Raw genomic sequence first — 23,663 nt, 5'->3', positions numbered from 1 at the left:
CGAAATTTTAATTAAAAAATATTTAGATCGAAATCGAATTTAATTAAACTCATGTCCATATTACTACTAATTTACTAAAATAATTGCATTTTAGGAATCATTACAGATTAAACGATTTGTGGTTGAATTGACCTAGGAACAATTATATTGAAGTGTGAGTAGAAAACATTTTCCGTATGCAAATTGGCGTGCATCCTTGTGAACTAACAATCTAACATACAACTCCCATCAAGAAAAATGCTACCAAAACGTTGCGTTTATTTATAAGCATAAAACAATAAAGAAGGATGCGAAAAATACAAAATCACAGTTAATAAGTGAGATATAAACATAGCATTGTGTTATGAAAAATTAATTTAATATATTTTGTGTTATTTTTATAGAAAAATACAAAAAACATTAATAAGAGGCACCACTTATATTTTTATTTTTTTATTGTCTTTATTAAATTTTAATAATTATATTATTTTATAAATTTGTATGAAGAATAAAATGAAAATGAATTAATTTGATAGATAAAACATAGATAGAGACATTGAATTAGTGTATTTTGTATCTATCCTAATAGGAAAGATACAGAGACACTAAGGTAGCGTTTAATAGAGAGATATAGACAGAAAGACTGAGATTAAGAGACAGAGACTAAGAAACAGAGATTGAAATAAATTTCAGTATTCTGTTTGGTGCAAAATGGGAGATAGAAATTGAAATAAGAATAAAATTCTAATTTAATTTGTACAAAGGGTAAAATTAGAATTAATTAATTGAAATGAGGGTATTTTAGGTATAAAATGTTATTAAAGTTTCAGTCTCCATCTCTAAAAATTTTAGTCCCCTTTGTCCTTACTTTTTTGAGGTACGGAAATACTGAAGTTTTGGATATAGAGACATAAATTTTAATACCAATTTCTGAACCAACAAACATGATACTGAGTCTCAATCTCTCAATCTCTGTCTCAGTACCTCAAAACAAACGCTACCTAACAAAGACACAACTTATTTTTTATTTTTTCCTTTATTATTGTTAGTTTTTCATAATTATATTTTTCGTCTCAAATTTTTGTAATAAAAAAATGAGAATAAATTAAATTTTCATAATTTGTTATAGTTTATCACCAAACAGAATACAAGAACACAATTTTGTGTCTTTGTTCTTTATTTCTTGTCTTGTCCTGTTCTCAGAAAGAAACGCAGCCAACAGGTCAAAGACTAATCCGTTGCTGATTTGAGTTTTATTTAAGAGTTTGCCACTAGCTAATGATTTGCTGCATGCACAAGACAATATTCAAACTCCCCACACTTGCTTGATTTTTTATTACACATTGTTTGGTTTGATAGGAAATGGGTGGAAAGAAAATGGATGGAAAGAAAATGATATTTTTCTTTGTTTGATTATGAAGGAAAATAGGAAGGAAAGAAAATTTTTGTATGGGTCCCACTAAAAAAAATTTCTTTCCATCACAAGCAAGAAAATAAGAAGAAAAGTGCTATATTTTTGTGTTTCCAATACTGCCCTTAGTTATATTATTATTAGCAAATATTAATATAAATTTAGTTTTAATATATTATTATAATAAAAATTTATATTTAAATATTATATGTATTAGATAAATAATTTAAATCAAATATATAAAATTATAATATTTTATAATATTTATAAAATATAATAAAACATGAATAAATAAAAATATTTATACTTTATTTTATGATAAGGGTATTAATGTAATTTTATACTATTATGATTTTCTTTCTTCTCACTTTTCTTTCCATCCAAACAAAAGAAAATTTCTTTCTATTTTCTTTCTATCTATTTTCTATTCATCCAAACAACACACAAATAACTTAACTTTTCTTTTCATTTTCTTTCCTCTTATTTTCTTTCCTTCGATTTCTTTTCAACATCCAAACAAACCCTTAGTGTTACAAGGGTATTTTAGTGTTTTTCTTCTTTGGTTTCCAGTTTTTTTTTTTTTTTTTTTGTCATTTAGTATTTTTGGTTTTTTATTTTTACTTGAATATTTTTGTTTAAAAATGCCATTTAACATGGACTAACCCTATGATCTTTTGGACCACAAAGTTAAATGGGCCTGGCCCAAAAACAGCGTTCGTGAAATGGGATCCAAAAAGCGATTATATAACAAGTCCAAAAAACAACGATTATATAAATAGCTGAAACTAGGGTTTATCTCACAACGGTGGAGCTGCAACAAGAACGAGAGAGCTTTGAAGCTTAGTGCCGCCTCCTTCTCCTCTTCCTCCTCCACCACGTTTGTGCGACAAGTTCGATTCTCCTCTTCCTTCTGTTATTCCTTTGATTTCTTCTTCCTTTATGGATACTATAGAATTTTAAATATAATCAATATAGTCTTAGAGTTTAATCCTAAATCTTGTAACATGAGAAAGCAATCTAATTTATGTTTGCAATAGCTGATCAGGTTCATTAGGGTTTCCGCTATTAATTCAGTTCTTTTCAAATAGATTGATCTTCCGTGAAATTTCTTTTTTTTTTTTTTTTCTTTGAAAAACCTGAATTACTTGTTACCATGTATAGAGTTAATTTTGCGAGCGCAATCGCTTCGAACCCTAATATTATGATTTTGCAGGATGGATTCTGGGATTAAGCATGCTGTTGTTGTGAAAGTTATTGGCCGTACTGGATCCAGAGGTCAGGTGACTCAGGTTAGAGTGAAGTTCTTGGATGATCAGAACCGTCACATTATGAGGAATGTGAAGGGACCAGTTAGAGAAGGTGATGTTCTCACCCTGCTTGAATCTGAAAGAGAAGCAAGGAGGTTGCGTTGAAGTGTTTTCTTTTGTTGCCTACAAATGCAGTCAAAGTAATGTTTTCTTTGATTTTTGTTAGTCAGTGAATCCCCAATTATAAGCTTTCTTTTTATGTTTTTATTGGACCTATTTTTCCATTTGAATTTTGGCTTAATGTGTATTAGATTTATATGAGAGTATGGATTAATGTGTTTTGATTTCTATATAGTGTGTTTTCATATTTAATTCTCGATCATACATGTGGCCTAAAGTCTTATATATCTATAACACAGCCATATAATGTAATGATTTTGTGACCCCCTGAAACAGTTCAATATCTTCAACCAGTTTGTATGGGTTTCAGTTTAGTAGTTCAATTTATTCTCTTATCTCAATCTTAGTCTTAACTCCTTACTATTCCTTTCGTGGGATTCAAGTTTTGAAAAATGGATTTGTCACTTAAGTGGATATAACATTAATTTGACAAAAGTGCTTTACGCATATTGATTTAAACAATTCTTTTGACTATAATCATTACCAGAATAAGTGAGAGTACAATAATTTAATTTGATGAATAATCAAACTTGATTAGAGTATCATAATATTTGTATGAGATGTCAATTTCTTCCATGTTATGATCTACATATCAATACATGCTTCGTATGCTAGTATTTTATATTTTGGGTAAAGTACTAAATTAGTTATCTACGTTTGAGCGAAATTCTGTTTTGGTCTTTAAGGTTTAAAGTGTCTTATTTGAATCTAAAAAAGTTTTATTTAACTTCAATTTAGTCCCATGAGGTCAAAGATAAATAATTAACAAAATGTCTTACATGGCAGTAGTATAAGAACAATGTTAATAATTTGGAGATTAAGTACAAGTTCTAGAGACACAAAATCAACTGTGATGCATCAATACATGTATTTAACATTTTTTTTAGTTTTATAGAAAATATTTCATTTTAATTATAAGAAAAATGATAAATAATGTATTGATGCATCCACGATTAATTTTGTGTTTCTGGAGTTTGTACTTATTTTCTAGATTATCGACTTTTTTCTTTTAGTTTGTACTTATTTTCTAGATTATCGACTTTGTTCTTTTAGTTATGTATGACATTTCGTTAATTATTTATTTTTGACATCCAGTGGGACTAAACTAAAACTGAATGAAACTTTTTTGGATTTAAATAGAACATTTTAAACTTTAAGAACTAAAGGGATTAATTTAATACTTTATCCTATATATTTTTATTTTCCTCCATTCCAAGTGTTAGCATGATAAATTGATAATAATGTTGCCTAGCTGGAATTTGTTCGAAGGCCTAAAGTGTTCAGGGTCAATATTGTAGAATTGGAATTAAAAATATAAGCGTTTCTTGTTTATTCCTTAAAAATATAAGTTGTTGAAAAATGTATTGTCATCATATCCGCCTAGTTACAATTCGGTTCTAACTTGAGATATAGTTAGGAAAATGGTTATATTTTAAAATTCGAAAACAGGAATCGAAAAAAGATTTATGTCTAAATAATGCCAAGTTATATATGTCTATAGGGTTGAATATTCCCAATGTTAGCTCGGTTTATAAAGATTTCCCCCAAAAGAGGATATAAAAATAGAAAAAATTTCAAGTGTACTAGGAACATTAATTTTTTAGTTGTTTTAACCGTTGATTTTAATTAATATATGATTTAAGTATCGTTTTTGTCCCCCAACGTTTGGGGTAAATCCTATTTGTGTCCCTAACGTTTAAATCGTCCTATTTGTATTCCTAACGTTTGTAAAAGTGATTCAATGTTATCCTGTCGTCAATTATACATAATGAGCGCTTGAAGTTAGAATACAAATGTCTGGGATAGAATCGATGATCTACTCCGAAAAATAGCTCATCAAATATTGAAACTAATTCCTACAACATTTACATAATTCACTTTTCTAGGGACATAATTGAATCTAAACACAAATAGTGTGTATAATATTAAAATCGAACACATTCAAGTGAGACTTAATTGAGAATGAATACATCCAAGTGAGAAATTGACAAATATAATCTGATTTGTTAGTATAATTGGTAGTAGGATAACATTGAATCACTTTTACAAACGTTAGGGATACAAATAGGACGATTTAAACGTTAGGGACACAAATAGGATTTACCCCAAACGTTGGGGACAAAAACGATACTTTACTCTTAATATATTATATATATTTTTTATAATTCAAATCAACAGTTAAAACAACTGAAATACGAGTGTTCCAATATGCTCTAATTTTGAGATATATCACTATATTCACTTTTTTTTATTTGAGTTAAGCGTCGTAATATCTTTTACAAATATTCATGTTATTGTGTTCAATTAGCTTACCGCTGAAGTATTCCTCAATAATCAATGAAAGAGTGACTATCTACCCTTTAATTTCCATTGTCTCACGACATTTTAAATTAATTTTTTATAGTAAAGTTTGTAATTAGATTTTTATATAATATTAAACTTTATAATACATCTTTTCTGGTTGTTATTTTTCATAAAAATACAATAGTTATAGAATATTTACTTTTAAAATATCCTATAATTCATCCAAACACAAAAACGAATTAATTACAAATTTTCAAACCATAAAAATTTAATTAAGAATGTGATAAAACTATAATGAACTAGACAATAATCTTTTCACTCAAGAAGACCACCTAAACCCGGTAAGAAATTTTTAGGGTATAAGGTTGGTCTCTGTCTTGGGAAAAGCCATCTTATATGGGCCGACCCTATGATTTATCCACAAAAACAGTTGTTTGAAGTTTTTAAAACTTTAATGGGCCTAGCCCAAAAATGTTATTCCTTAAATTCTATACAGTTTTTGGGATTCAGAAAACGATTTTATAAATAGCTTAAAACTAGGGTTTATCACACTACAGCGGAGCTGCAACAAGAGCGAGAGAGCTTCGAAGCTTAGTGCCGCCTCCTTCTCCTCAAGTTCGTTACTCTTCTTCCTTCTCTGATTCCTTCGACTTCTTCGATTTATCTAACCCTAACTCACCCTATCTGTTGAACAATTTTCTCTTCAGCCATGGCTGCTGCTGCTGCTGCTGCTCCTCCTCCTACCGAAGTTGATTCCACACAGCTCGACGTTAAGCTTTTCAACAGATGGAGCTTCGACGACGTCCAGGTCCTCCATTCTCATTCCCTTCCGTTCTTGTTTTCCGTTTTCGATCTATTAGAATAATGTAGGTTCTGTAATGGCTTTTTTGAGTTGAATTTTGTTCTGTTATTACTACTATTTTGTATTTATAGGCATTAAACAATATCTGAAATGTTAGATTTGTTTTGGAATTCTGTTGTTGTATTCAGGTGACTGATATCTCCCTGGCTGATTACATTGGAGTCGCGCCGTCGAAGCATGCGACGTACGTTCCCCACACCGCCGGTAGGTACTCGGTGAAGCGTTTCAGGAAGGCACAGTGCCCGATCGTAGAGAGGCTCACTAACTCCCTCATGATGCATGGAAGAAACAACGGTAAGAAGCTTATGGCTGTTAGGATCATCAAACACGCCATGGAAATCATTCACTTGCTTACCGACCAGAACCCTATCCAAGTCATCGTTGATGCCGTTATCAACAGGTAGTGATTATTTGTCTGTAGATCTATGGATTTTTATTGCTATGGCTTACTGGATAAATTTGTTAATGGCTTAATGCTAGGCGAATGTGTAGTGCTGTGTGTGATGAAATTGCGGGAACTGAAGATAATTGTTCTTTATTTTTGCTGTTTTGCCTTAAAATTCTGCTTGGTATTGTGTTTTGGATTCGGAGAATGGAATGAGGATTATTTGTTTCCCTATTGGTTTGATTGCTTGAATGATGGCTATTTTGTATTAGCTCTATCTGACCATTCTCCTTGTCCATTATGCATCGTTTGATTTGAAACTTTAATGATATAAAATATTATCTTGTTAATTGACTGAAGAACAAAAGAGCATTAGTTTTTATGTAATGTTTTTCTCTTGATATGTTTTTATATGGACTGTTATAATACGTTTCTTTGTTTTAGTCTGATAGAATTGGGAGGATGAAATGATGTTTAGTTTTTTTCCCTATTGGTTTGATTGCCTCAATGATGGCAACTATGTATTAGCTCTACCTGATCATTCTCCTCACATCATTTGTTATTATTGCATAATTACTTAGTTGCAGTTGAAAATATATCTAGTTCTGAATTTGATGCGTTTTTATTTTAACTTTTTATGCAACTGGCCATTGTTTAAAATGGGTAATTTTTAAACAAAAAAGTTCAACCCGATATAATCTGTACTGCTGGAGAATCAAATGATGATTAATTATTTCCCTATTGGTTTGATTGCCTGGATGATGGCTTCTTGTATTAGCTCTATCTGATTATTCTCCACATAAAATTTGGTTTTGGATTTTGTTGTTATTACTTGGGAGATTGACTCTATTGCTTTTGTACTAGTGCATTCTGCTGTTATTTCTGTACTATGTGTAATTTTGAAATAAATTTCAACTTAATGAAACCTTTAGTACAGGAGAATGAAATGATGATTAATTGTTTCCCTATTGGTTTGATGGCCTGGATGATGGCATTTTGTATTAGCTCTATCTGATCATTCTCCTAAATTATACTAGTTCATGGGATTGTAGTTTTTCTCCCCTTGTCTGGGAAAATTTTTTGCTTTGTCATGATTGATTATGTAAAATTCTTCTGTGGAATACATTTTTTTTTAACTTTTAAATATGGGTTGTTGCTTGAATTTATTAAAGTGCTCACATTTCACCAAATTCATGTTTCAGCATTTTCATCAAAGAGAAATTCTTTGACACTATTAAAGCTGACTTATATGAATTCTATCTTCTTATTCAGTGGTCCTCGTGAAGATGCAACTCGTATTGGGTCTGCTGGAGTTGTTAGGAGGCAGGCTGTTGATATCTCGCCTCTTCGCCGTGTCAATCAGGCCATCTATCTTCTAACAACAGGTGCACGAGAAGCTGCTTTCAGGAACATTAAGACAATTGCCGAATGCTTGGCTGATGAACTTATTAATGCAGCAAAAGGTTCATCGAATAGGTAATCTATAATTTAAATCTATTAATATAATAGGTGCAATTCTTTGTCTGTGTAGTGACAGGAAAGTTACGTTATTACATTTACTCTTCATCATACACTAATGAATGCTGAAATTAATATTTCCATTTCAGCTATGCTATCAAGAAAAAGGATGAGATAGAGAGAGTCGCCAAGGCTAATCGTTAAGCCGCTTTTGGAAGTAGCCTTAGTGATGAGAATTATTTTGTTTTGTTTTTTCAGCATCATTTATTAAAAAGAGGTGTTATTCCCAAACAAGGTGGATATACTTTTGCGTATGGTCTTTACTCGCTATTATTTTGCTGGATTTACATGTCATGAACAATTTTGTTGCTTCGAGATTTTCGTTTCCAATGTCAGTAGTCTACTAGAGTTTCTTGCCCCTGCTTTCTTTAATTATTACGGAATTGTTTAGTTTATCCCCTGATGGATTTCAAACCTTGACCTAATTTTATAATCATAGTTGTTCCTGGAAAAAAAGTTCATCATTATATTGTGACATTAGGTGTGCCCATTGATTCATAATCATGTCGTTAGAATCAGAACTACAAGTTATAATAGCAGGAAACGAATAATCTCAAAGCAAATGCCTAATGACTTAACAATTAACTTAGTCTTTAATCTTACCACGTGTAACGAATTGCTCCCCAAGAGCACATAATAAATTTAAGTATCTAATCTGTTAATCAAAGTGGAAATTTAAAACATGGACTTTCAACTCAACAGATTGTTTTGTAACAACGTTTTCAATACAGGCTTATCGAGTGGTATAAGAAGTCTTTAAAAAAAGATGAGTTGCATAATTTCAGTTAAATTGACATTGATGTCATTTGATTGAAACTCATGTATAAATAAAAGTTGTCATATTTTCAATTTTTATTATTTATCAATAATTCAAAATAGTTTAACAGTAATTTGAATAATAAATAAAGCATTATTCCAGTGGTCGATGCTATAGATTAAAGTCTTAAGGGGTAAACTATTATTTTGGTCCCCTACGTTTGGGGTGAATTCTATTTTAGTCCCCAACGTTTAAACTGTTCTATTTAAATCCTAAAAAGATTTGATTTGCATCAATCAAGTCCTTCCGTTAAGTGGGTGTCAAATTATTGACGCCGTGTCCGACGTGACAAAATTGGCAGTTTGGCTGTAGTTAACAGTTGGAATTGGAAGCAGGGAAAAAAAAAGGAAAATGAAATGCTGCCCAGTCCAATAAGTAAACCCTAATCCCCAAAGTTGAATCAAAATCGTCTGCTGAGAATGAGAATGGCTACCCAGTCGTCCTCCCAAGGTTCGCGTAGCAGCACCAAGAGTCGTGGGAGAAGGAGGACTTGCTTCTGTGGAGAGAGACCGGTATTGCGCACGTCATCTACAGCGGAGAACCCAGGAAGAAGATTCTGGGGCTGCGTCAACTTTCAGGTGAGTCTCATCTTTTCTGTCTCCTGTTTGAAAATAGCATTGGGTGTTAGTGTTTGAAGGATCTGAAGTGTTTGGTGTGTTCGTGCTGGTGTGTTCGTGTTGGTTTGGTTGAGAACAGATAGGAGATGGATGCGATTATTTTGCTTGGGCAGAGCCTGAAGGACAAGATCCACAAATTCAAAGACTGAAGAACAAAGCAAGCTCGTTGAAAGAAGAACTGCAGAAAGCTGAAAGGAAGTTTGCATTGGCACTTGGTGTTGGAATTGTTGGATGGACACTGGCTGGGCTGCTGCTATGTGATCGACTCAATTGAGGTTTAGGGGGTTAGCATTTTGTTTATTTTTGCCATTCTGTTGTTGTCCCCTGGTTTGTAGGGAATGTCAATTGTTTAGGGATTGAAAAAATTGACATACAGTTGGGTGATAACAGTAATGTAAAGAGAATGAAATTTTTTTGTGGCTGTGTCTGTAAAGCCATTTGCTGTAAACATTGTAAGGTTTTTGATTGAAATGAATAGCAATGAGTTCCTGTATTGTGACATACATTATTTGGCTATGTACAAGTTTATTTCAGTTTTATCTACTAATAAAAACAAGGCTTAATTTGCCAATTCACATAACCTTTGCTGCTGAAAATTCATGTAATTCATTAGATAATGGAGAAGTCTTAAAGTAGCTTCTCTTAACCATAACAATATCCAAACAAGCCTGACATATAACCATGAAAAGGTAACAACACAAAAGAGATCAACATAACAGTAGTAGTCTTAAAGTAGGGTGTCTGAAGTATCACAGGGACATTAGTCCTTGGTCATTGACAGATTCATTACAAAACAGATGGAATCACTAAAATCTACTATGTTCTTCATCCCAATGCCTTCCAGGCCCTAGGTGGTATTTTTGCCATGAACCTCAGGGACCTCCTTGATGGGCTAGTGACTGTTGCTATTGATGGTTGTGGTTGACTGGCATGTGCAACACAATTGGACCAGGCCCAATAGTGTCTGCAGTGGGTGCAGCAGCCTCATCACCATCTATCTCTTCAATTTCCTCAATAGTGCAGCCTTTCCTAGTAGTAGCAGCAGCATCTTTGTGAACAACAAAAAGCTCCACCATGTTGTCCCTCATTCCAATTCTAGCCATGTCCATGGCATCCTTGTCTGTGTGAAGCATCCTCAACCCTACATCTGTTTCATCGTTCAGAGACTTATACCACATTGCAGCGATATTCTCTATCACATATCCCTGTTCGAGCACTATCTCCATAGCCTCGAACCTGCTCCACCTATCTTCATCACAGTAGTCCACTATCGAAGTCTCACCCCCCACATAGTGTAAAGGTTCACCATCAAACCCGAACTTTCCCCCATGGTGTATCTTGACACTAAAATAGCTCATCTCTCGACCAAACTGTTACACAAACACAATACACTTCATAAAATTCTCACATTGACCAACAACAACAGAAATGCATAAATAAAATCACTAGGGCAAAATAAAGACTTCCAAAACAGAACAAGAAACGAATATGAAACTACAAAACAAAACAATCACACATCAACATACATCATTACATATAAACCCGCATTAAGATGAAAACCAAATGGGTTCATAAGATTTGACAATGGAATACCTGACACGATCTTCTCCCGGAAAGCAACGGTTTCAAACTCACTGCTGCTGTGGAGCTTAAACGTAACTGAACGACAATGTCACTTCTCTGGCTGCGAATCGCAATCTTTCAGTGACTAGTGGTAGAGTTTCTGGCTTTTCCTCTGCGTTTCGTGCTTCACAAGAAGAAGAAGAAGTAGAAGAAGAAGAGTCAGGGTAAGCAGCATGCGTTATGTCCAAGGGCGGGAAGGCTTACACGTTTACTAACCACTATCAACTCTTCCTTGCCACGTCGGACACGGCGTCAATAATTTGACACCCATTTAACGGAAGGACTTGATTGATGCAAATCAAATCTTTTTAGGATTTAAATAGAACAGTTTAAACGTTGGGGACTAAAATAGAATTCACCCCAAACGTAGGGGACCAAAATAATAGTTTACCCAAGTCTTAAGTGTAATAAATGCTTTTTTCTTTTCATAATTAGTCTTGCTTTTATTTACCTCTTTCAACTCGTTTAGTTTGGTCGCTTAATTTTCCCTCTCTTTTGCAATGTAACTAACTTTGAGAAGAAAATTTCGCCCAAGATTTAGCAGTTGGCAAACCTCAGAATTCTTCTGTTTCAAATACACTTTTAAGTACCTATGTATTCAATAAGGTAATAGAAACCTGTTTCTTAAATATTGTCTTATGAGCAATGCTTAGCAAAATTATTGTTAAAAACTTAAAATTGTAAAAATTAAAATTCCTTGACTTGAATAAAAAGTTTCGACGAGTTTAATAAGGTTTATTTTCTTAAGACGAGGTAAACTACGATTAATTAATTTAATTTGCCTATTTGAAACATATTAGAAAGTTGGTAAGCGTACGAGGCTTCTGGAATTGTTTGCAGTTGGATCAGATCCTCCGTACGCAACCACGAAGCAAGGAATTGAATTTCACAGATTTGAGAAGCTGAATCACGAAATCAGCAACTGAACTCTACAAACAACTCAAACTTGTTTACTTTAGTGCATGCCACGACCCAGAAACATGCGACCCAATATCGTTTCTGAGGTTACCTCTTCTCTCTTCCATTTCTTCCTCTCAATTTCAAATGAATTAGGTTTTGATTTCAAAAATTATTAGCCAATGTGGTAGAATTTGTAAAATTGATATACTTGGTGGACGCAGGCTGGGGTTTCTACTAGGCTGAATCAATATTGGGAAAGCATTCCGTTCCTCACTTCTGCTATTGTGGTTCTTTGTGGAATTATTTACTTGGTTTGTTTATTGGTTGGATATGATTCATTTGCTGAGGTATGCTTTTTGCCGTCTGCTGTTGTATCACGTTTTCAAGGTAAATCATTTTGCTTCGAATCGTTTTGTATTTTATTGATTGGATAAAGCTTAGAGTCAGTTAATTGATTTAGTGGCTTTTTGAATTCTCAGCTTGAACATGTTAAATTCAATTCTAGAAGGTAGTATAGGCTTGGCTTTAATTCTGTTGCTGTAATATTGTTTCTCATTTGTGGTTGCTTACATGTTATGATTTTCGGATGGCTTTGCTTTGTTTCTGTTTTGCATGCAGTTTACAGGATTTATACCTCCATTCTTTTTCATGGTTCACTGCTTCATGTTCTCTTCAACATGATGGCCTTAGTTCCCATGGGATCTGAGATGGAGAGGGTCATGGGTTCAGTTCGCCTGCTATATGTCACGATTTTGTTGGCCACGAGCAATGCTATATTCCACATTCTCGTAGCACTGCTGGTGGCACACAATCCTATTCAATCGTCGGAATACTTCATGAATGAGTGTGCTATAGGCTTCTCGGGAGTTCTGTTTTCCATGATTGTTATAGAGACAAGCCTGAGTGGAGCTCAATCTCGGAGGTTGGTTATATAAATATTGCTGGTACAGGGCATTAACCACTATTGAAAAAGTCAGTTTAATATGTTAGTAATCACCTTTTCCTGTAAGATAATTTGGTTGAAACCACATATAGGGATATACTTATGCTACTTAAAATCAGATAGGAATATTATCATGGAGTAGAAATGATGCTAATGAGATTTAGATACCAAGTGTAACTATGACATCTATATTGTTTTATAAATAGTCACAACCAATTTAGATGGAAATGTTTTTTCCTCACTTGTTTTTCACCATAAAGACAGTATACACTTGATATATCATATATCTGATATCTTAACATCTGAACTTATTGGCGTTTGCTAGTGAATTTATTAACATTCTATTTGAATTCTGCAGTGTTTTTGGCTTGTTTAACGTCCCGGCGAAATGGTGAGCATGATTTTTATTTTTGGGATGATTGCTTCATCTTGTTGATTCACTTTTATGAAAAATTGGCAATTTCTGCTTTAGGTATCCATTCCTTTTGCTAGTGGTGTTCCAGCTTCTCATGGAGAATGTCTCACTTCTTGGACACCTTTGTGGCATTATATCTGGGTTTGCATGTCAGATTTCACTATTTCTTTTTTTAGCATAATGAGTGGTTCAACTCAGGTTTTTATATTGCTGTGTTTAAATTTTCAGATACATATGGCTTGTTCAATATCCTAATACCTGGGACATCTTTTTATTCTTCCATTGAAGCTTCATCCTTGCTTGTACGTATCTTTATATGTCTGAGCTTTTTGTTTCCATTTATTGCCAGTTTGCTGTCTATGTGTTTCTGCTATCTGTCCATGTTACAACAAGTTGTAACTTTTATGTTCAAGAGGAGTTGGTAATAGTTTTGTTATACCAGGTGTGCATGTATGTATTAGCTTGCATTATTCTGTTAAATGATTGGACTTAGCAAACTTATTTTTATTCTCTTGATATGTGACTTGCTTCCTATATTTCCTTCTATTATCGAACATGAAATGTGTTTGACGAATTTGTCTGGCACTGCTTTGCTTGATTGGTGAACTGATGTTGAAGATCTTTGGTATGCTAAATTAATTCATATAAACACAATGTTTCAGCAAATATTGGTTGATTCTATTGTAGCAACAAAAAGTACTCGAGTAATTACTAATGTAATTCTGAACCTTATATTGCCTCAATTAACTACTTGATTGAATTGATGACATGGATTGATGCACTGAGAAAGTTATGATGGAATTGTACTATAAAACATCTGCATTAAATCTTGGTTTCATCCATATTTTTTTGTTTTAAATTAACAGAAAAATAGAAAAAGCATCAAATAGACATTCACCTCATGAAAATATATGCGTACATGCGATATATGTTAACCTTTATTTGTGTCTATGTCCTATTGACTTTCAGTCATCGTGTGTGAGACGTCCTAAATTTATTGTTTGCACTGGTGGAAATACTTCGGGTTATATCCCTACACATACAAGCCGAAATTCAACTTCTGGGTAAGTACTACGGTTTCCAGTTTTCACATTGCACCATGCCAGTGGAACTGGTGTATACTAAGCCTTGATTTAAATCTATGCTTTCTTGGCAGTGGAATACTTTCTGGAAATGTTTGGAGAAACCTATCATCATTGATGCCGCAAAGAGAAGTGTCTGCACAGGTATGCTAGTTATGTTGTCTTAGGTGTGCCAGTGGACTACTTGCTTGTTGGCATGAGCTTGGTTGCTATCTGAATATAAGTATGAAGTTGTGCAGAGTTCATGTGTGCATTATGTAAAAACAATGCAGTGAACAATCATTGTTTCGTATAATACATGTTTATTATAGGCTTAACAGTCTGTGTCAAAACTAGTCTGACTTTATTTACTTCCCGCAACTCTTTCAGTCACTTGATTTTTCCTTCTCTTTTGTCGTGTAACTAGTTCTTGAGAGGAGAATTTTCCCAAGATTTAAATCAGCTGGCAAAACTCAGATAGATTCCTTTGTTTTCAAATATTATTTTTATCTTATAGTTGACTTCTGATTATATATAAGATGATTATGTACTTTTCTTATCTTCAGAAGTTTACTTCATTATTGGGAATGTGTGAAATGTTACATACTTGCTTGAATGAACAATTCTAATTAGGAAGAACTAAATTGGGTTTCTTCTCTCATAAGAAAGAAGTTATTTTGTTGGGGCTATGTCAAATTGGATTGTGATGTTGAAAGCTTAAACTGTAGTATACCTGACCACTTTCTCTACCCTCAATACAAGTTGTTGTCCATTGCTAGTTTCTCTATCCATTCATGGCCATGTTATTCTCAATAAAATTTAATTGTATTCGGTTGATACCTTGAAGCCAACTGAGGACAGTAGGTTCCCTGGGAGGGGAAGGGCCCTTGGTTCTGGTCAAGGTCAAGCAGCTTCTGCTCTAAATTCAGATTCAAGTCTTCAAGCTAGACTCTTGGATAATAGCAGCCCTGATCAACCTTTAGAGTCATCTGCTCACAGCACTGCTCAACAGTTATCAGGAGGAAGGTATGAGAGATAGTGTTGAGCATACTTGATAACTTATGGTGGTTGCTTTATAAGCAAAATTTCAATATGCTGACTGCAATCATTTTGTGTCAATACTAAGATGCTTATGGTGTTAAATGTTTGATAATTTTAATATTGCCCTTTACTCTCAACATGAACAATTATGAATGTAAATGGGAACTATGCCAAAATCAAATTACAATGTTTCTCGCTTGGGCCGATTAGTGATTACTATTCTATATTGGGAAGTTTGTGTTGTTGAGTGTTGACCTGTTTGAATGTTCACTTTATTTTTCCAATTCAATTCAGGAATTCAGCTGGTAATGTAGCAACAGTGGCTGCTAATGTTCCACAGCATCAGGTCCCTTTACATTCCATTGTTACTAATCCTATTTTCTTGTGCTTCATTTGGGTATTTGATATTCATTATGTGGTTCATCTGCAGGGTGCAGCTGCTTCAGAAGAGGAGATTAAGAAACTGGTATCAATGGGCTTTGACAGGGTAAAAAACTATTTCTAATTCTTTTCCAAGATCAAGAAAATAACCTGAAACTTTGTGGCATAATTATATTCACACGTCTGAGAATAAGGTTATGAGATCAATTGTTTAATGTTATCTGTTGTTCAATCTTGGTCTGCCTCTCATATTTATTGCTGGTCTCAAAAATAAGTTCAATCTACTTTTTGACCTAAAGAAAGAATCTGGTTGAACAATATGTGGTGCTGTTGAGTGTTGTCAGGTCATATATGTAATTAAATAACTAACCATCATATTATATTCTCAAATTTGATGAGGTGTGATTCGGATTATGTGCACCAAATGTAGATTAAACCCTACAAATAAGTTCTTTTTATTCATGCATTTGTATTTGGCTGCTTTCAGACACAGGTGGAGGTAGCACTGGCAGCTGCTGATGGTGATCTTAATGTGGCAGTGGAAATACTAATGAGCCAGCAGGTCCTAATCTAATTCACTAATTTAATTTCCTGTTTTATTGAACTTCTTGATTATTTTATGGACTCCTCCATTTTCAAATTTCAGGGTTAAAATTGCAAGGCTGTTTATGTTGGATTCTGAGAGAGACTTGGCTAACACTGTTAATTGATTATCTTACTTATCTCTTTTCATTTCAAACACTCTGTAATCATGGACTCTACTACCACTAACATTTGACTGAAAATCATGCTAACACCAATTAGCGGAGTTGAACATATGTAGACAGTATACAAAGGTTGGATATGATGTTTTCCTTCAAGAGAAGATTGTTTATAGCCAAATTATGAGCCAGTCTTTTTGTACAATTATGATTTCCATTTCAGTGAATAGTTTTACTTATCTAAATTAAATTAATAGAAGCAGAAACTAACCTATTAGTAAATAAGTTATTTACCATTGTTGAACATTTTGAGTTTTATTTATATTAGTTAATTAGTATTTGAGTTTGGCCATCTCAACAGAGAGCTCTTAACTGTAAAATAAATAAATAAATAACAAACCATAGAGAGCTCTTAAAAGATGTTGGTCTCATAATATAATGCTTAAAGTTCTATATGGGAAACTACAAAAATAATATCTTGACAAAATTAATCTCCAAATATAAAAACGACAAATAAATTTCTATAGCTGATTGAATGAGAATTACTCTATGAAGCAAGGACACTTTACTGAGTTGTCGTGTCGGTGTGTCGGACACATTTTGGATACGACATTCGCCGACACTTGTCCGATACACGTGTCTGCTGTATCCAACCGTATCTTAATAAAAAATAAAAAATTTTTTTCCGGACACACTTGGACACACCTAAATATTATCACGTGTTGGCGTGTTCAGTCTTATTCTTAACATATATTCTTGAAATAAATTTAGATATAGTATATATTGTTATTTATTAAAACAAAAAAATATTTTATATTTTATATGTATGCGTGTCTCCGTATTTTATAAGATTTTAAAATTTACGTGTCAGCGTGTCCCGTGTCGGTATCCGTGTTGTGCATCATAGGAATTACTCCTCTTCCAGGTTTTTGGGATCTTCAATATACTGTTAATCAGCTTGATGTAATTTCTAAAGCATGCTGCAGCCGGCAAGTTCCTTCATTGAAATTTCCTTTCTCTTTTAATTATTCTAAAAAAAAAAAATCTCATTTGCTGGACCCTATTTATGATGTAGCAATGGTCCCATTTAATTGTGGACAGACATGAATCTCAAGTTTCAATGTAATTTTACTACAAAAAACGTCATTCCTTACATTACACGATGATGTTACAACACGGTTGACTAGACTTACATTCCCATTCTCCATTCTCCATTCACCTTCTTCTCATTCCACTTTCTTTTCATATTTGCCTTTACAGTTTTCATATCCTTTACTTACTCACAATATGAGTATTAGTTTTGAGACATTCACGTGGAAAATCCAAAACTTCTCTAAACAGAACACCAAGAATCTACAATCCAAGGCTTTCCGTATAGGACATCATAAATGGTAGTAGTACACTTCTTTAATGTTAATTACTACAACTCTTTTAATTTCGTTAATTATGGTGTGCTTCTTAATTATCTTAACAGGAGGATCCGTTTGTATCCATTAAGGAGGGACGTTAACCATTTCTCGTTGTATTTGATGGTTGCGGATTCTCTACCGGCTTATGGTTGGAGCAGAACCACATATTTCAAGTTGGTTGTTACAAATCAGGTTGATGCCAACAAGTCAATTGTAAAGGGTACACACATCCCTTTGTTTTATTTTCTTGTCCAACTTTTTGATCCATGTTATGTGCTTTGTCACTATATACCTACTTAAGAGTGGAACAACTTTGGCTATTTAGTGTGAATCCTTTAGTTGGAATACTTGAGATTTGGGAGATAGAACAATAGAACTAAAACGGTAACAAGAAAGATTAGAGAATATAATAATGCAACTCTTCAAGGCGCGTACTACATGCACTTTTTTTTAGGCTTAATTCGTCCCCACCAGTTTAATATGGTGTGCAAAATGAGTTACTGGTGAATTTCTTGCAAGATACAATGAAGAATACTTGACTTGTTTTTGTACTCACACCGTCAAACCTTATATCAAATGATAATTTACATAATGATATTTTCTATTCTTTCTTCTACGTACAAAGAAAGCGTTGAGATAGAGTTACACAAATAGTAAAAAAGGAAAAGTATAGGTAGATAATGAAAATACTAAACAATGTGAACAATGGATATGTCAGATGTTCAATTCAATAGGTATGCAGATGATTATGTTCATTATTTTTAATTGGATGGTTATTTCTTTTAATTCGATTTACTCATGCACAATTAACAATGGCTGGATGTTCAATTCACTGGGTGTACAGATGGTTAAGGTTTAGGAAATAATTGGGGGTGGAGTATTTTTTTACTTTATTAGGTCAATTCTAGAGCTCATTGTTCACATTGTTTACAAAAATCATTGTCTACCTAACAAAACCGAAAATAAGATAAGGAGAATTTATGGGCACTAAGTATAAGCAACATGCAACAACCTACTTATAAATAAAAACATTTATTTCAGAAGATATAACTATTCAATGAGTTACAATCTCTTAATAAGTTGCAATTTTTGAATAAGTCACAACTTCACGAAGAGATGTAACCTTTTAAACATAGCTTTTCACATTTAGATTTCCAAACTTTGTTGAAGCAATTTTTCAAATTGGGATTGGCCATTTGTCATCTTACAAGAAATATTTGCTAGACTCATTCGTTTGTGTACACTCAACAACAGAAAATGTATCTATCACTCATGATGTTATTTTTATTGGATCATGGAAGTTTAACACCAGATGTTTGTAAAATTTCCCCAGAGACTCAGCAGAAGTTCAATGGAGGAAATCGCAGTTGGGGCTCAACATTCCTTACCCTGAGTGACTTCTATGATCCTAACCAAGGGTATCTAGTCAATAACACATGTATCATTGAAGCTCATGTTTGTGTCTCCGATGTTCCGCCTCATGCTATCAAATTAAGAAAAACCAGTAGTAGCATTAGTCCAGCAAGTGACTCTATCTCTATCTTGCTTGATGATCAAGAAACAGAATCAACAGATGGGAGCGAGACACTTACTTCCGCGACCTGCAGGTCTAGTCGAACCGAAGATGAAGATGAATGTTCAGATTTAACACTAAAGGACATCATAAATTTGGACAGTTTGGGTAAAGAAGAAGCATCTTTTTTTCCATTGGTGGAAGATGCCTGCATGTGGCATCCTGATCTAATACAGAGCCAGAGGAACCGAAGCGAACGATTCAAAATATGGGCATTCACATCTTTAGGCCAAGTTCTGCATTTCCTCAAGACAAGCAAGGTGAAGGACATGGATGAAGATGGATGTAATTATCTGAAAGGTTTATGGGAGGAGCTTGTTAGGTCCTCAGGATTCAACTTAACTTGGTTGGAGCCTTATGTTCAATCTGCACTGGGAATGAAGTCTCATTTGGAAAGAGCAGCGGGTATGGATGATTTAAGGGACAATGTGGTTGCCATTGAGATCAAGATGAAGAATCTGAGGGGAGAACTTGCTGCTGCAGAAGCTGAGTTTGTGGAAGCAAGGAAAGCTTTGGCTGAGGCAAGAAAAGGTTACAAAGAGATAGATATGAATGATGTGTTAGGCTATTCCATGTTTTAGGAAAACAATAGTGTTATTTGGACCCTCTTCATTCCTTATTCATCCACTTTTAGTCCCAAATCATGGTGGGAGATAGAAAATTTAGCTGCCTATTTCCTTGTATATTGTATGATATGGGATTGACTTCTACATTCGGATCCATTTGCACCAGGCGTAATCAATGTCGAAATTTAGAAGCCGGACTATGGTGGTTCCTGCGTCAACAGGACCGCCATAGAAGCCGGACTACCATTAACCATGTAACTTACCTCTGGCATGCTGAAAAATACACAGGACAATCTATTCTTAATAAATAAAAGTAGATACATAAGTTTACTCACATTACTTTGAAGCTATTTCTCTTCTTCTACTAACGCCATGTCAGCAGCAACATTGCTTATTTGGCAAAATGTTAGAATCAACTACTCAAAACTTGTCAAATCAACTATTATTTTCAAATCAACAAAAAATAAAATATACAAAAAAGAAAACTAAAAAATACAATACAATAAATTTTTAACGTATAAATACATTGAATCCATATTCCTATATTTATTATATCTTACCGTTATAAACAATTATAATCCCAACAATTAATTTATTAACTTACTGAAGGTAATAAATATTCATACTACAAATGTCATAATAATATTATTAATTATAATAAATTTTACGTTACAAGTATTCAAATTCCATACTATTTGAACTACTTATATAAGTCTCTTAGCACTGTTCTTTCAAATAACATCAAATTTAATACAAAAAATTTATTTTTGAATTAGACATCTCAACTTATTCAATGGAGCATCATTCTTTCAAGGCAAAATGATTAGAAATCGAATAACTATCCAAGATCTAATAGCCATGCAACGAGAATCTGATGATCTGGTATGACAAAAAAAACACTCACAACATGCATCATACATTCATACTTACTCAAATACCGTATACCTAATGAATACATAAATTGAATATTGGAATAGGAAAAGATCTTCACAATTTTAGCAACTATAAACGAAATTGATGACAAATTTGTATGAAACTGTGTTGAATGTGAAAAGTGTCCGAAAAAAGCATATAAAAAAAACAACTACATTTGTGGCACATGTAATCAAACTCTACAATATCCAACAATAAGGTAACTCTATATACTTTTGTACTATTTCATGGCGAAGCAAAAAAATTATTGGGCACAATTGCTTCAAATCTAATGACACTCTAGAAAAGTAATGGCATTGAAGTACCACTCCATTAAGAGATTAAGAAGAAAGAAAACTATACAAATTTAAGACATATCTTCGGAAAAAGAACATACATGCAAAGATGGAACAAACAACACAATAGAAAGTGCATCCAATTCAACAATTCATAAAGAACATGCCTTCACAAGAATCTACGACAGAAAAAAAGTAACAACTCTAACAACAACCAATAAAGAAAAAAGAAGACGAGCGCTACATAAGAAGACTAAGTCCATCAACTAAAATAAATGTAAAAATTAAACCACCAAATAAAAATGTCACTTTGTACAACTCCTAACATCCAAATCTTTTGTACTATAAATTATTTTAAATAAAACACCTTTTAAATTTAACTTTAATTTACACATATTTAATTTATTTCTACAAAATATAACAATTTTTAATTTACTGTCTCATTCTAGTATTTATAATGACAAGCATAAAAATAATCTTCCAATTATTATGAACATTCTTGGTTGGTTATGTATAATTTGACTTGGTCCAACAACTGCTATGAGGAACTCTCAATAAAAATCATGATATTCATTAACTGATAATCATGTCATGTGATTATTCTAAAATGTGAATTTGAACAAATTTGTATTTCTTTATCTTAGTTTAGCTTTGTTCATCAAATAAATGTTATCCTTCCTAAGTTATCTTTTGTGCATAAATAGAATTACTCATCTCATATCCATGTCCAACCGATAAGTAGACTTTTTATAAATGAAGGTAATACTGAGGTAGTAGCATTCAAATTCAAATATACTTAAATGACATATAATAGTACTAGTATGACTTTTGTGGTGCAAAACAATTAATTCAGCACCTACTCTTCATTTTAATTTATGCACATATAATTCTAATTGATTAAGATATATTTTCTCTCAAGTCAAAACAATTAAACTAATGCTAGAAATATATATAGGCAACTTCCATAATATTGGAAGCACTTTTCTCAGAAATTTCATTGAAGTAATACTTCGGATTATGAAACCTTTAAATTCGTTTGAGGTTCATCAATTATTTCATAGGCCCAATTTAGTTGACTTTTATTGATTTGTTGATAGCTATTGGGATTATGGAGAATTATCAGCAAGGAAAGGAGATTGAGAAGTTCACATGGGTAATTGAAAGTTTCTCAAAGAAGAACACCAAGAAGCTACGATCCAAGTCCTTCCAAGTTGGTGGTTGTAAATGGTAATAGATACTTGTTAATTGTTACATATGGTTCATATATATATATATATAGTTTGGTTTAATTACTCTGTTGGTTTTTATAATTTCTTGAAATTTTTAATTAGGTCCCTATACTTTTTTCTTTTTAATTGGGTCCTTGCACCAATTCTTTTTTAATTAAGTCTTTTTTAGTAGTAATTGGCTTAATTTTATAATCTAACTAAAAAAAATTTGGTACATGGACCTAAATAAAAGGAAAAAAAAAGTGTAGAGACCCAATTAAAAAAAATTGGTATAAGGACTCGATTAAAAGAAAAAAAATATAGAGACCTAATTAAAAATTTTGCGAAACTATAAGGACCAACAGAGTAATTAAACCATATAGTTTTATTTAATTGGAGATATTATATAGGTAACTCAATTTAGAGAAATGTTGATATTTTTTGTTAATCTCAGGCAGATACATGTGCATCGAATAGAAAAAGCAAAAGGTATGGAGTATTTATCGTTGTATTTGAAGGTTGGAGGTTCTGTACCATCATTTGGATGGAGCAAATATGCATATTTCAGTTTAGCTCTAATTAATCACATGGATCCCCAAAAGTCAGTTGTAAGAGGTATGCATGTTACATTAATCAATTACTTTTAATTTTCTTTCTTTATATGTCACTCTTGTTATGATTATTAACCTTGAATCAGAATTCATATTATGATTTACGGTAATACTAGGAAGACAAAAAAATATCCAGAACTTACTTTATTTAGTATTTATTAATTATTGAAACAATTAATGAATGTTGTAAATTCTAACCAACATTTCTATATGATTTTTCAAAACCAAAATTGTTGTATTTGGTGAAACGTCTTTTTGTTGGGGGGAGGGGGAGAGGGGGGGCTGAGTGTTCACAAATAATTTTATTTTGGGTGTTTCAAAGTAAAAAAGTAATTATATTATTGTGTCTTCTCTATCACCGTTCATAATTTATGTCATTTCAATGATGTTAATTTAAGAGAATATTGACTATTTAATTTGTAGAACAAAGAGTACTCACATAAAAATAATAGCTAAAATGTAGACGCATAAATATCAAAAAATTCAATGAATCATAGTTTAATTTTGATACATTGATCCTGTGGTATATTTACATCTGTTTTTTTGAATAACCATTCATGTGGTCAATATAAAAGATTATTATTTTTACTAATGTGATATCACATAATTTAATATACGTATAAAACTATTTTACATTGATGGTATATCAAAATTAAATTCGTATATTAAATCATCTAATATTCATCTTATAAAATACCATGTA

The 23,663-nt window shown here is 32.7% G+C and overlaps 7 protein-coding genes across 9 annotated transcripts in view; 6 read left to right on the top strand and 1 right to left on the bottom strand.

Moving 5' to 3' along the window:
* LOC107605538 (40S ribosomal protein S28) lies at positions 2,202-3,092 on the top strand. The gene is made up of 2 exons (XM_016307442.2): positions 2,202-2,280; positions 2,604-3,092. Exon 2 carries the CDS (start codon positions 2,605-2,607, stop codon positions 2,800-2,802), a length of 198 nt encoding a protein of 65 aa, XP_016162928.1. The 5' UTR covers positions 2,202-2,280; position 2,604; the 3' UTR covers positions 2,803-3,092.
* On the top strand, positions 5,829-8,246 carry LOC107605537 (40S ribosomal protein S5; the record flags this gene model as incomplete). Its single annotated transcript, XM_016307441.2, is given in 4 exon segments — positions 5,829-5,929; positions 6,112-6,383; positions 7,641-7,844; positions 7,976-8,246. Coding segments are annotated over 4 exon segments (632 nt in total), but the record flags the coding sequence as incomplete, so codon positions are not given.
* LOC107648554 lies at positions 8,987-9,823 on the top strand. The gene is made up of 2 exons (XM_016352374.2): positions 8,987-9,281; positions 9,400-9,823. The coding sequence occupies exons 1-2, from the start codon at positions 9,123-9,125 to the stop codon at positions 9,592-9,594; spliced, it is 354 nt and encodes a 117-aa protein (XP_016207860.1). The 5' UTR covers positions 8,987-9,122; the 3' UTR covers positions 9,595-9,823.
* LOC110263862 lies at positions 10,226-11,347 on the bottom strand. Its single transcript, XM_021105719.1, has 2 exons — positions 10,914-11,347; positions 10,226-10,690 (listed from the first exon to the last, which is right to left on the bottom strand). Exon 2 carries the CDS (start codon positions 10,676-10,678, stop codon positions 10,226-10,228), a length of 453 nt encoding a protein of 150 aa, XP_020961378.1. The 5' UTR covers positions 10,679-10,690; positions 10,914-11,347.
* Positions 11,583-16,593, top strand: LOC107605536 (rhomboid-like protein 15). 3 transcript variants are annotated; one of them, XM_021105265.1, is made up of 13 exons: positions 11,583-11,696; positions 11,784-11,947; positions 12,065-12,230; positions 12,462-12,765; positions 13,145-13,177; positions 13,259-13,350; positions 13,430-13,503; positions 14,171-14,265; positions 14,358-14,427; positions 15,110-15,288; positions 15,598-15,649; positions 15,734-15,790; positions 16,172-16,258. In XM_021105265.1, the coding sequence occupies exons 2-13, from the start codon at positions 11,906-11,908 to the stop codon at positions 16,256-16,258; spliced, it is 1,251 nt and encodes a 416-aa protein (XP_020960924.1). In that variant the 5' UTR covers positions 11,583-11,696; positions 11,784-11,905. The 3 variants fall into 3 exon arrangements, with proteins under 3 accessions (XP_020960924.1, XP_020960923.1, XP_016162926.1); XM_016307440.2 differs by lacking the exon at positions 11,583-11,696 and adding an exon at positions 16,331-16,593 and having other exon boundaries at positions 11,714-11,947; positions 16,172-16,246; XM_021105264.1 differs by lacking the exon at positions 11,583-11,696 and having other exon boundaries at positions 11,713-11,947.
* LOC107605535 (MATH domain and coiled-coil domain-containing protein At3g58410) lies at positions 17,479-20,191 on the top strand. The gene is made up of 3 exons (XM_016307439.2): positions 17,479-17,776; positions 17,860-18,014; positions 19,128-20,191. The coding sequence occupies exons 1-3, from the start codon at positions 17,673-17,675 to the stop codon at positions 19,946-19,948; spliced, it is 1,080 nt and encodes a 359-aa protein (XP_016162925.1). The 5' UTR covers positions 17,479-17,672; the 3' UTR covers positions 19,949-20,191.
* The window catches only part of LOC107605533 (MATH domain and coiled-coil domain-containing protein At3g58270), a gene marked incomplete in the record, with an annotated part of 3,525 nt that continues 2,031 nt past the window's right edge, over positions 22,170-23,663 (top strand). Inside the window, 2 exon segments of the mRNA XM_016307436.2 lie at positions 22,170-22,368; positions 22,804-22,964. Of these exon segments, the coding sequence (XP_016162922.1) occupies positions 22,250-22,368; positions 22,804-22,964 (280 nt within the window).

This window comes from Arachis ipaensis, chromosome B06, assembly GCF_000816755.2.
Source record: "Arachis ipaensis cultivar K30076 chromosome B06, Araip1.1, whole genome shotgun sequence".
Taxonomy (NCBI): Eukaryota; Viridiplantae; Streptophyta; class Magnoliopsida; order Fabales; family Fabaceae; genus Arachis; species Arachis ipaensis.
The sequence above is the reverse complement of the archived record's forward strand: the minus strand, read 5'-3'. Positions and strand labels throughout refer to the sequence as shown.